The sequence below is a fragment of the Vicia villosa genome, linkage group LG4 (assembly GCF_029867415.1).
Source record: "Vicia villosa cultivar HV-30 ecotype Madison, WI linkage group LG4, Vvil1.0, whole genome shotgun sequence".
NCBI classification, from domain to species: domain Eukaryota; kingdom Viridiplantae; phylum Streptophyta; class Magnoliopsida; order Fabales; family Fabaceae; genus Vicia; species Vicia villosa.
The window spans coordinates 194,448,251-194,460,648 of NC_081183.1; the positions used below are offsets into that span (position 1 = coordinate 194,448,251).

Below are 12,398 nucleotides of genomic sequence, written 5' to 3' on the forward strand. Positions count from 1 at the left end.
ATTTATTTTAACAGAATTCATGTTTTTTTAGCTTGTGTTAGGTATGGAGCACCCCGACAACATTCCCAAAGATGGTGTAAAGGTTCCGAAGAAGGTCAATTAAGATTCTAAGCCGAATGAGGTGAAGGACGATGTTAAAACGATTGTTGTCGCGATAGATGTTCGAAAAACAATTTACAAATGAAATGACTTTCACCTCTCGTCAACATTTTCTTGAATGGATTCGAATTGAAGCTAGAAAACTTGGGTTTGGTGTTGTGATAGAAAGGTCCGCCAATGGCAGTAGTAGAAAGCAAGTATTTGTTGTGATAACATACGAGAGAGGTGGGAAATATGTTCCAAAAGTTCTAACGTTAAAACATGATGACACGGCATCGAGAAAATGTGTGTGTCTGTTTAAATTGTGTGTATCTTGTAGGGTTTATTGTTTGTGGTGTTTTAGTGTCATTTGAGGTATTCATAATCATGCATTGGACACCAAGCTACAAGGACATCCAATTGTGTACCGACTTAAGCCAGAAGAGAAGGAATCTATTTTAGAATTATCGATAATCAAAGTTACACTGAGAAACATACTTGCGGATTTGAAACGAAAAATACCTCAAAGTGTTTCAAATATCAGACAGATATACAAAAGAGTAAGTATAAAAGAATAGGAACAAAAGAATTGGGCAAGAATAGCTTGGAGAAATAGGAAATAATTCTGGTGCAGGCAACCACGCTAAGCGAGCTCTACAACCGCTTAGCGAGCTTACTGCAACAGAAATTCTTCCAGCAGGAAACAGAAACAATCCAAGCCTCCCTCGCCGCTTATTTACCTATAAAGCAACAAAACAGAAAATAAAAACATAGGGGTGCCTCCCTCAAGCGCTTGTTTTACGTCGTTAGCTCGACACCTTTTACTGTTTCGTGAATGGCAAGTAACTTCCTCGCGACACGCCAATGCTTTCGCCTCAACGCAACCTAAAGAAAGCGTCCTGACCAAACACTTAACAAACGAATCAAAAGAAAAAGTATATACACATATGCGTAAAAGCAGAAATATTCATAAAACACAATATTTACAAAATCCTCCATTGGCTAAACAAATTGAAAAATGAAGAATTAGAATTTACGAACTATCCGAGTTAAATTTGTTTAGCCAACTTCACCTTGCTAAATAGCAAAAGTAAAGAGGAACAAAATCAAACACACAAACATGTACAAATATACAAAAATACACAAGTATGAGAATATGCACAAAATATATGATATGGACATATTTACGAAACTTAAAACGTGAAACCATCGCAATGCGATTAATCGCAAAACAAATCCCCGGCAACGGCGCCATTTTGTTGAAGCGGTAAAGCGGCAAGCAAAAAGTAATAGGTATTCTTTATTACCGGGTGATATAAGTTATATCGTATTGTAATCCATATAGATTGGAAGAGAAAAACTGTCGTTTGACTATCTCGCGTTCTAAGTTTCATGATTGGGTTACGGAAAGTAAATGCGAGAAAAGTAAATAAAAGCAAATAAACAATCTATTGTAGCTTAAGAGAATTCATTATGGAATCGTATTTCTACTCAATCCGTTGAATACTTAAATCTGAAGATCTTGTCGCTCAACACTCACAATACGCATCAAAATCACTAGGCATCATTCGAGATGCCACATCAATGTCCATGTCTGAAACACTAACGAAAGCTCAACCGTACTATTCACATCAGCGATGTCTCAACCAACACAAACAACACGGAGGCATTAAACATGATACCCATTAAGATTATTAGCCCCAAATCTATGTCTAGAGTTTAGAAACTAATAGCTACCATTCCTAATCAAGATCTATGATGTCTGTTTCTAAAACAACACAAACCCAAAGCATTTAAGCAAAAAGATCAAGAACAACAACAATAATGATTTGTAAAGCAACTATATAAATGATCCCAAGATCGACAAATATACATACAGGAGAGGAAAAATATACATACAAACCCCACCATTGGAATGGGTCATAGGGAAGAAGAAGAACAAGCAAAAACCTCTTGTGTTGTCGGCACAATCAGAGACCGCCCGCTACTAATTGACATGATGAACCACCCAATAATGTTGCTTGAACCTCTAAACTACAAAAAAATGGATCAGAGCTCAACTTTGTCCAAAAAAAGATTATAAAACCTAACAAAATCTGATTTTACAACATATATACAATTCTGAACTCGCAGACCTCGCTAAGCCACACAGATCTCGCTAAGCGAGCTTCCACTAATACGTACACTATTTACAAATATTTTACACTAAACAACAAAAATTGATCTGACTAAGCGAGCTATTTCTGGCTAAGCGAGCTTATCTAGCTAAGCGAGAAAAAGCTGGCTAAGCGAGCTTGCGAAGCAAAAGTTACTGCCAAAGGAACACAAAAAGGGCCATAGCGCGCTAGAATTTGCGCTTAGCGAGTTTGACAGAACTTTGGCTCTTTATTTCTTCAAAACGCGCATCCGGAGCCGTGCCTTCGACACTTTATTACTCGAGACTCCAAACATGCAAGAATACCTACAAAAAGACATTAAAACTATCAAACGGTACACAATTACAATAAAATACAATAATCCGTAAAGTAAACGTATTTACAATAAAATGGCGTTTATTCAAACGATATTGTCAAAAAGAATAGATAAGTGCAACAAAACTTATACACAAAAACAAATACAATTTGCACTTATCAATGCTACAAAATCAACATAATGAAATTCAAACCACGTTTGGCCGGAGCAAAACTATGTCAGAACACCGGTTTCAAGGCAACACTCTATACTCGCAATTGATTTTCAAAATATCTCGGGGGGGATTGAATTTTATTTTTCATGAAGCGAAGCGGGCGGATACGATGGGGCCGGATAGTTCGAAGTGTGGGTGTACAATTAGAAAAACTTACGGGCTTCCATGTGTTTGACTTAGTGACTATGAACCGACAAAGGAGGGTACATCCAATGTAACCATCACAATGGAGTTGGAATGATCATGGATAGATTTTCTAAAGTGGATGACACCATAAAAATGCACATAAAAGAACAATTGAGAAAATCGCTTTTCGGAAACAACTGATTTGAAACCTCCTTCGCAATCGGTAAAAACCAAAGGTGCGCCTAAAAAGGTGAAAAGTATCCAAGACGACATGTCAACTAAGCGGTAAGACACCAATTTCAAAGTGGATATCCTTCCCTGAGATGTGCCATCTTATAACAAGTGTGTATAACAGGGTGTGTGTCAGTGGACGACACATCATACAAAAGAGACGGAAACTTGGTCGGATCACTTTTATGAAAAGATGGTGGAGTTCAAAGAAATGATGAAGCATGAGAGAATATGCACATCCGATTTTAAAATTAAGCGGTGAGAATTCGTTCGGTGCATTTTAGAATGTAATCGAATCATTTTTTGAATGTATTGTAGTGAACAATGTAAAACCAATACGATTCAATACATATATAATATGTATATATTTCATGTAATCAATGTTTATTCTTATCAATTTTATTTTTTTCTAGGTAAAATACCCTTTTTGGTCCCGTAAGTTTACCTTAAGGTTCATTTTGGTCCCTTAACTTAAAAAATATTCATATTGGTCCCTTAACTATTCAAAATATTTCATTTTAGTCCTTTTTGTCTAATCAGCGACAGAAAAACTCAGAAATCGGTTGATAAATTCATCGCTAATTAGACTAAAAGAACTACAATAAAATGTTTTGAAGAGTTAAAGGACCAATATGAACATTTTTAAGTTAAGAAACCAAAATGAACCTTGAGATAAACTTACAGGACTAAAAAGGGTATTTTGCCTTTTTTTTTCTATGTTGATTTGCTGATGATTTTGCCATAACAAAATGTCCTTGTGATTCTGCATAATTTGAATATGCACATCCGAACGAACCTTCAATTTTTTTTAAAAAAGCATCAATGTTTATTTCGGATGTGCATTTCCGAAATATGCATTGATAGTAAGATAAGATTTTTGGGTTCATATTGCTCCAAAAAGCCTATAAATATGGTCTCTAAAGCACTTCATCAACATCACAAGCCATAATCATAAATGACTCAAACATATCCTCATCTTGATTTTGTCTACTTCAGTAGTGGTTACACGATGCCACTTCAATTTAGGTTATCGCACGACACCCTGTTCGCCGAGCTGATTCCAATACTAAACTCTCTCTTGTAATATCCAGAAAATCGAAAGGTGGTCAAGCTTGAGTATCGTTCACCTTTACTTGACACTAAAGAAAAATTCAAGTTCACCCAATTTAAGCTAAAGAACAACAACGATTTAGAGGTTATGTGGACAACTTTTCAACAATATTCTTCAAAGGGTCCGATCAAGTTGGATGCGAAGCTTCAAGATCGGAGAAGATGTTATCAAAATGTTGCGACGTCCTCAATTACCTGTTTATAACAATATGTAACGTTACATTTTTGTTGAACTAATTATGTAATTTCAATGATTTATGATGAATATATGTTGTGTTGCTTTGGTTTTAAGGATTATGTTTCTGCTATCCCAGACATGTTTTCGGATATGCACATCCGAAGTCACATTTTCTTGAAAAAAAAGTGTCTTCAGAAGTGCACATGCGAAAACATATTTTCTTGGAAAAAAAAGTGTCTTCGGAAGTATGCGAAGTCACGTTTTTTTGAAGAAAAAAATGTGTCTTCGAAAGTGCACATGTGAAATCACCATTTTTTTTTAATAAAATGTGCGTTTGGATGTACACATCCGAATTCTTGAGGTATTTTGATATTTTCGCCAGAGATCTCTAAGAAAACATGTGTATTAAAAAATTCTCTAAAATTAAACTCTCTGTCATACATAAAATATAGGTGATCTAGTTTTTTTTGTATTGTTTAGAGTTGAAACACATTCTTCAAAAATTCAAAACATTAGATTCAAATTCTCCATCTCTTATAACTTCTTTGATATTTCTTTATTTCAAACTGTTATTATTTCTTATACACGATTTGAGTAAAGAATAAATTTGTTACAAAAAAATTATCACTATGATTTTATTCTATTTTTAAACATACATGTTGAAGTGTATAGTCATAGCCATCATATGATACTCTTTCAATGTTGGCAGCATAAATGTGAAAATAATTGGAAATAATATTTTAATAATATCAAATCAAATATTATTTTCACATAAATAAATCATAAACATCAACAAACTACATCACTAATATTTTTTAGATGACAAAACTCTTCATGTGAACTTACTTTTTGGTTTAATCTACATCACATTAAGTCTATATAAAGTACATCTATTGCATAACTAAATAAACATATGTCTCATGCTTGGGGAGGTGCTGCATAAGGGGCAGGTGATGGTGCACTTAAAGGTGCATTATTTGGTGCTAGTTCAGGTCCTTCATTTGGGGCCAAATTTGGTGAATTCACTACATCACTAGGTAAACCTCCACTTGATCGTGTTGATGGTGGTGTGCTTCCTTTGTCATTCTCACTGATTTTTCACAACAACATTCAAATTTAGTTGATAGTTAATTATATACTTAAATAAAAATTAAAAGGTGAATAGTTATTTTTTCACGTTTGAACGGTGAGTAATTTACACGAGTCTCCAAAAATGTCAAAAATATCTTTAAAATATATAAAAGAATAGCAGACATGATATGATCTTACGTTGCTTCTATAACCCAATCAGCCAATGACCCGTCACGCAAAGCATCTTGGGCAACCTGTTCCATAGAACTATCTCCTAAAACACTTTGAGCCTCAGCAACTGTTTCTTGAGAGATACCATACTCTTGTGCTTGATCTATTAGACTTTGCCAATCATTATCTTGACACAAAGTTGGATAATATGGTAACGCTACCAATACAAATGCCAAATAAATTGATAACTTTGTTACCATTTTCTTCTTGCTAATTCCTTTCTTTCTTAGAATTAATTTATCTTATGTGGTTGAAGATATATGACATAACAATTATATTATGATAGTTTGCAATAATGTGTAGTGAAACTTTGTTTGGTTTAAATTGCGTTATAATTATAGTGTGAATTGTTATATTTGGCTTTCATGTTCATGTTTAAAATGGGGTTCACACAAGTGTTAAGTATTTATTATCACATCAAAGTTTTCTATGTTTGGTTATAGCATCAACCATGTTGCAATGTTAAGCCATCATTTTCGTCTTTGCTAATTATATATGTGTATGTCCTAATTCTAAGTATATTTCATCTTCATTTCTTAAAAAAATCTTGATTATTATGCTTTTGAGATGTATAGAGAATTTCAAGATAATATTTTTTAGAAGTTTATTCAATATTAATTCTAGATTTTTATAAATAGAATATACAGTAATCAAGTTATCTATTTAGTTTAATAAAATATATTGATGTACCATCAAATTTTAAATTGATAGATGTATGACGTGAGGATCAAAATCAGAAAGAGTCACATACGTCTTGCATAATGTTGGTGATGGAGAAAAAGGGGGTGTACCTGCAAGTACACCGACAATCAAGTAAGTAGGAGCACAAATATGATTTAGTGTTTAGGGTTTTGAGAATGTGTTACCTAACTCTTTTGAGGGAGAGAGTTTATATATTACCCCCAGCGCATGGCCATTGGTCAGCGTTTTGGGCTGAATCGTGGGTTTAGGTCCAAAACGCGTGACTGTCAGGATTCTAGGAGTAAATCTAGGAATCCTGGGAAGTTGCTCGGAACTAGCCGTTGGGCAAGCAGAAGGGCGTTCCTGGTCGACATGAAGGTGTTATGGGCGGTATCCGAGGAATTGGATGTCCAACCAATGACGCATGAGTCGACTTGATCGATGAGGTCGTGATGGGTCGTCTCCGGTCGTGGACGGAAGAGCGAGCTCGGCAGCGAGCTGAAGAGGTGGTGGCCTTTCTGCCCTTGAGTGATTGGGCCAAGGTCATTAGACAGTCCCAAAGTAGATATGGATAGGGCCGTTCCTAGTTGTCGGGCAAGTCTAAAACAGTAGCATTTCAATATTCTAGAGTTATGTAGATATATAATCCAACACCAAATCATTTAATATTATATTATATTTTATATTATTTATTTTAAAATAATTTAAATTGATTTTGACTTTAAGGAGTACTCAATCAAATTTTAAATTAGTAAATAATCTCATATATTAAAGTTGTTCAGTCTCTTAGCAATTTTTTACGCCAAAATTGAGTGCATCTTATCTTATATTTTATATATATCTTATATATTAAAGTTGTTAAGTCTCTTAGTAGTTTCTGGCGTCAAAATTGAGGGTATTTTTGTAATTTTTTATTTATTTAATTTAATTCATTATTAATAATTAAATTAATTTAATATATTTGTAATTTCTTATTTATTTTATTTGTTTATTTTATTTATTTATTAATAATTCAATTAATTTAATATAATAAAAAATTAAATATAAATATTTTTCATCCCACTAACTCAAAACTATTTCTTATTTATTTATTAATTCAAATAATTTCATATTTTATAATTAATCATTATTTATAAATAAATTAAAATATAATTACTTATTTGTTTTATTTTTCAATAATTAATTGAAATATCTACGTGAGTTTGGTTTTTAATACATTAGGGTGCAAAATGTGTATGGAAATGTGTAATTAGTAGTTTTTCATTCCACTAACTCTATTTTTCAATAACTAATCTGAATATTTACGTGGGTTTAGTTTTTTTTTTTTTTATTATACGAGGATGCAAAATGTGCATTGGAAAGGTGGGGTTAGTAATTTTTCATCCCACTAACTCTTTATCTCACAAAATCATAGCACCATTAATTATAGTAACTTCTGTCACTTATAAATAAATATAAATAGGAATAATTTAATTGACGAGTTGCAATTTTAAGCTCTTATGATTCCGATTTTCTTAATGGAATTCGGTTAACATCTAATAAACTTAAACTTTTTACGCAGCAGATAATTGTTTTACATTTTTATGCAGCAAGTAATTGTTTTACTAATTTTATACTTTTTAAACAGTGCTATAGTTTTCAAATTCATCTCCCATTGTTTTTCAACCGACCAAGTTTAACGAATGTTCTTTAATTGGTCCTTTTTTTTGCATTTTTTTATTTTCTGTAATATGTTGTTTTTCTCAAAATTAGGCTATTGGGGCTGAGTATGGGAGATGGACCATTAAAACTTGACGTGACAAGGAATTTATGTATAGCCATAATGAAACATTTTTAAGAAGTATAATATAATTTATGGCTGGAGTATGTAAATTGTTGTTCAAACTAGGATTATTTGAATGATAATTTACAAGAAGATTCTTTAGTGCTTTCGCTAACAAATTTTTATTTTAATGATTTTATTTGGGGATGATATATGATGCATTCTCATTTAAAAAAACAATTGTATCTTTGTCAAATGCATTTGCTTGGATAATTAGATTAGATTTGAATTATTTACTATTTTTTTTCAAATGTGGATCAATTTGAGAAAGGAATCGGTTAGAAGTATATTCAATTTTTTATTATATAAAAAAAACTCCTTATAAAAAAAGTTTTGTAAACTTAGATTTCTATTTCATACACTTTCATGTTTCTTACTAATTTATGAAAAATTAAAGCCTAATAATATTATTACCCCGTTTATATCTTCTTTTACTTATTATCTGTTGTAATGTTTTGTTAGGATTTTTTCACATTTAAATTGTAATTTATAATTAGAGATATAAAAAAAATACAAATTAATTTAATACTGAGAATTTTTCATTCGAACCTTTAATTTAATTGTCACGCTTAAATTATTATTTCTTTTTTCTAATTCTATAAATCTCATCATGTACCTTTAAAAAAATTTGTTTATAATATATTTTGATTCTACAATTTTTCCTTTTTTCATTTTTTTATGTATAATTCTAACTTTCTTCCACTTCACTTATTTTAAATTTTATTTTAAGTGATCAAACAATTAGCATATATTTTAAACAAATAACACAAAGTATATAAGAAATATTTATATCAATTCATTAAATTTTTTAAAAATTATAATGATTATAAATAATTTAATAGAATAATAATTCAATCAAACATGTTCGTGCATCGCACGGGTAGACGACTAGTTTTCTTTATAGGTTTTCATACTTAACCAATCAAGTATCATATTCAGATTAATGAAGCACTACAACTTAATTGCGACAAATTTAGTTATTTGGTGAATGGATCCTACGGTTTTATCTAGGACTAACATTGAAAATATGGTTAAAGGACAAATTAGTTATGTAAATAATTCAAGTGACAGAGACAAATTTTGAGCTCAAACATAGAGAAAATATCATATTGATAAAAGAGAAAGAAAAGAAATGCATGGAGACGAGGAGAAAATACATGTAACATGTTTATAATATTTATAAAGAGGAAAATGTTAAGCTACACACGTTTTTTTTATAAAAAATAAATTGAAATTCAATGAAAATATATATATTTTTAATCAATTTGACAATTGATTAGTGTCAAATATATATAAAAACAAGTCACATTTTATTTATGGTGTTTCCTTTTTAGACTTGATGTTTTTCCGATAAAATGGTAATATATTTGCACAAGAGATAGCCTAAAAAATTAGAACAAAGAAACCAAACTCTTGTCTTATGTTGCATATCCTAATTAGGCTCTTAACATTGTTTGAATTAAATATCAGGATTTTATGAATCAAAAGCAACATATTAAAATAGTGGAATAACGATAAAGCATGATTAGAGAGAAGGTCTGACTTCTCTATAAATTTTCCACACCCTAAAATTGAACATCCAAAAAACAATTGTTCATCATCATCATCATCAACAACATTACCCTAAACCAAATAAAAAACAAGCATTTAACTAGGATATAACCCATACGTGATTAATGGAAAGTAGAAATGACGGGGAGAATGCAACATCGAAAGAAGGTTGGAAAAGGAAAAGTGGATCAAGATGGAATTCCATAAAAGGAAAAGGAAAAGTTCGAGAATCCTAGGAGAGCATCTATAGCTATTTTTTCACTAAATTTCCTGATTCACGTGGGGCAAAATATGTATACACTAAAATAACTTTTCCAATCCCTTATAATTAGTTCGAAGTTCATATTAGTCCTTTAATTAAAAAAGATTCATATCAACTATTAAACTTAATTAAAGTGACATGTGTCTGTTACTTGTATCCATTATGTTAGTCGAAGTTAATAATTGAGGATTGCTAACAATGACATATATTTATTTAGAGGGTTTTTAAATACACCCTTAGTGTTTCTCCTAAATACTATGAATTTCTAAAATTACCTCTTATGCCTTGTTCAAATCGTATAATTTTGGTGCAACTCATACAATGATGTGCATATGGACTCGACCTGTAAATGACCAAATGAGTTGGTCTAAATTCTAAAATTCGGACACACCTTCCGCACAAAAAAAAAACTAGAGACTCGTTTCATATAACACAAACAAACATTTTCCTCCCCATTCAATAAAATTTTTAAAACATTCTAAACATATTTCAAATACCATTATTGGAAAAATCACCCATATCTACAAATATTTTCAATCTCAACCTCCACTCATTCAATCTTTACTTATCAATCAGTTGCAAGGTACAATAAGGATATTATCAATAGTCAAACCAAATGAAGAACATGAGGGCATATTAACATTAGGAGACCCTATACATTGGATTTGTAAAGATTGGCCATTTGCTACACTGACACGACTCAAGCTATGGTATATTTTCTTAGAATGCAAGAAAGAGAGATTAAAGGTAAATCAGCGGGAGGTACCTGAATATGCGAACCACGTATGGTTCTCCAAAGGAATACTTACGAGCATAAGCCATAAAGGCCAGGGCTTGAGGATCTTGAGTCTCATCATCATGTCAGTTTTGGTAGTTGATGCCTCAGAACCATTAGCTTGAACTGATGCAGAAGTGTATGTCTCATCAAACCCATGTCAGCAATCCACTACACCATGCCCATACTTACCACACAGTTGACTTGTTAGTTGAGTTCTAGGCATGGTGCGTCCTCTACCACGCTACTACCACGAGACATGCAACCCCTTCCATGTGAATTGATATATTGATCACATCCATCACATGTTTGATGATTTGCTTGAATCATACTGGCAGATAGAGTTGAAATAGCGAGTTCTTGGCAAAACTTGTCCAATTGTGCGTCTCGAATACATAGTGATAGATTCGATTTGATCTTGTTCTGTAACAACATCACCAACAACTAGCAAAGAGTTGGTGATAAGTACAAAAATATCGTTATTTTGTGTATATAATTTGTTGCACTTATCGATACTTTTTGTTAATACCGTTTCAATAATTTCCTATTTTGTATGTAAATTCGTATACATTGTGAATAGTTGTATTTTCATATACTTTTATACCGTTTGATTGTTTTTGTGTCTTTTGTAGGTATTGATGCGTATTTGGAGCATGAGTAATAAAGTGTCGAAGACACGGTTTCAAACACGTGATTTTGAGTAATTCATCAACGAATAAGGCTCAAAATAAAATAATAATAAATCATAAATTTGGTTAATATTTATTAATTGTTAGATAGGAAATTGAATGAGCTTTTTAACGCTTCAAACCGGGCACAAATCAGAGTTACGGTTCTCAAGTTATGGCATTTTTACCAAAGCTGTTTTTTTGTTGACAACCCAGGCCGCGCAATGCGCCCTCCCAGCGTGTGGCGCGCGCTCTGCGAGTTTCAAAGTGTATAAATAGGGAAAAACAGATTTTTTATGTTATGTTTTGGGTATTTTTGAACCCTAACTCGTCAACCATCACTTTTTGGTAGAGAGAGCTTGAAAACAACATGGGGTTGTGCATTTGGATGATTAGAGGGTGGATTGCTCATCAACCAAAGCTGACAACCCGTGAGATGTTTGGTTTATCTCTTCTCTTCTTTGTGTGTTTCCTTTTTGTTGGGTTTGTTTGTAAGTTTACTCTAAACCTATGTATATTTGTTACTATATTGTTGTATAAAATTTTCTTTACAAATCTTTGTCGGTGTTTCCTGGATCTTTTTGCTTAAATACTTTGGATCTGTGTTGTTTTAGAAATAGACATCACAAGTCTTGATTAGGGGGATATCTGTTAGCTTTCGGTTCTAGAGATAGGATTGGGGTTAACATCCACATAATATCTAAGTTTAATGCCTCTACGTTGTTCGATCGGTTGAGACATTGTCGAAAGAGCAATATGGTTGAACTCTCGTCGGTGTTGCAGAAATGAACATTGATGTGAGGGATATGTGGTGATTCTGACGAGTATTGTAAGTTGTGTACAACAGAGTGATAGGTTTAAGTTTGTGACGAGTAAGTGTATTTACATGCCTGATAAGTTATTTCTTTCCAAAGAATGTATTTATTTT

At 32.2% G+C, this 12,398-nt stretch overlaps 1 protein-coding gene across 1 annotated transcript; it reads right to left on the reverse strand.

Moving 5' to 3' along the window:
* Positions 1–5,197: 5,197 nt before the first annotated feature.
* On the reverse strand, positions 5,198–5,973 carry LOC131594191 (uncharacterized). The gene is made up of 2 exons (XM_058866277.1): positions 5,679–5,973; positions 5,198–5,499 (listed from the first exon to the last, which is right to left on the reverse strand). The coding sequence occupies exons 1-2, from the start codon at positions 5,909–5,911 to the stop codon at positions 5,328–5,330; spliced, it is 405 nt and encodes a 134-aa protein (XP_058722260.1). The 5' UTR covers positions 5,912–5,973; the 3' UTR covers positions 5,198–5,327.
* Between the last annotated feature and the right edge of the window lie 6,425 nt (positions 5,974–12,398).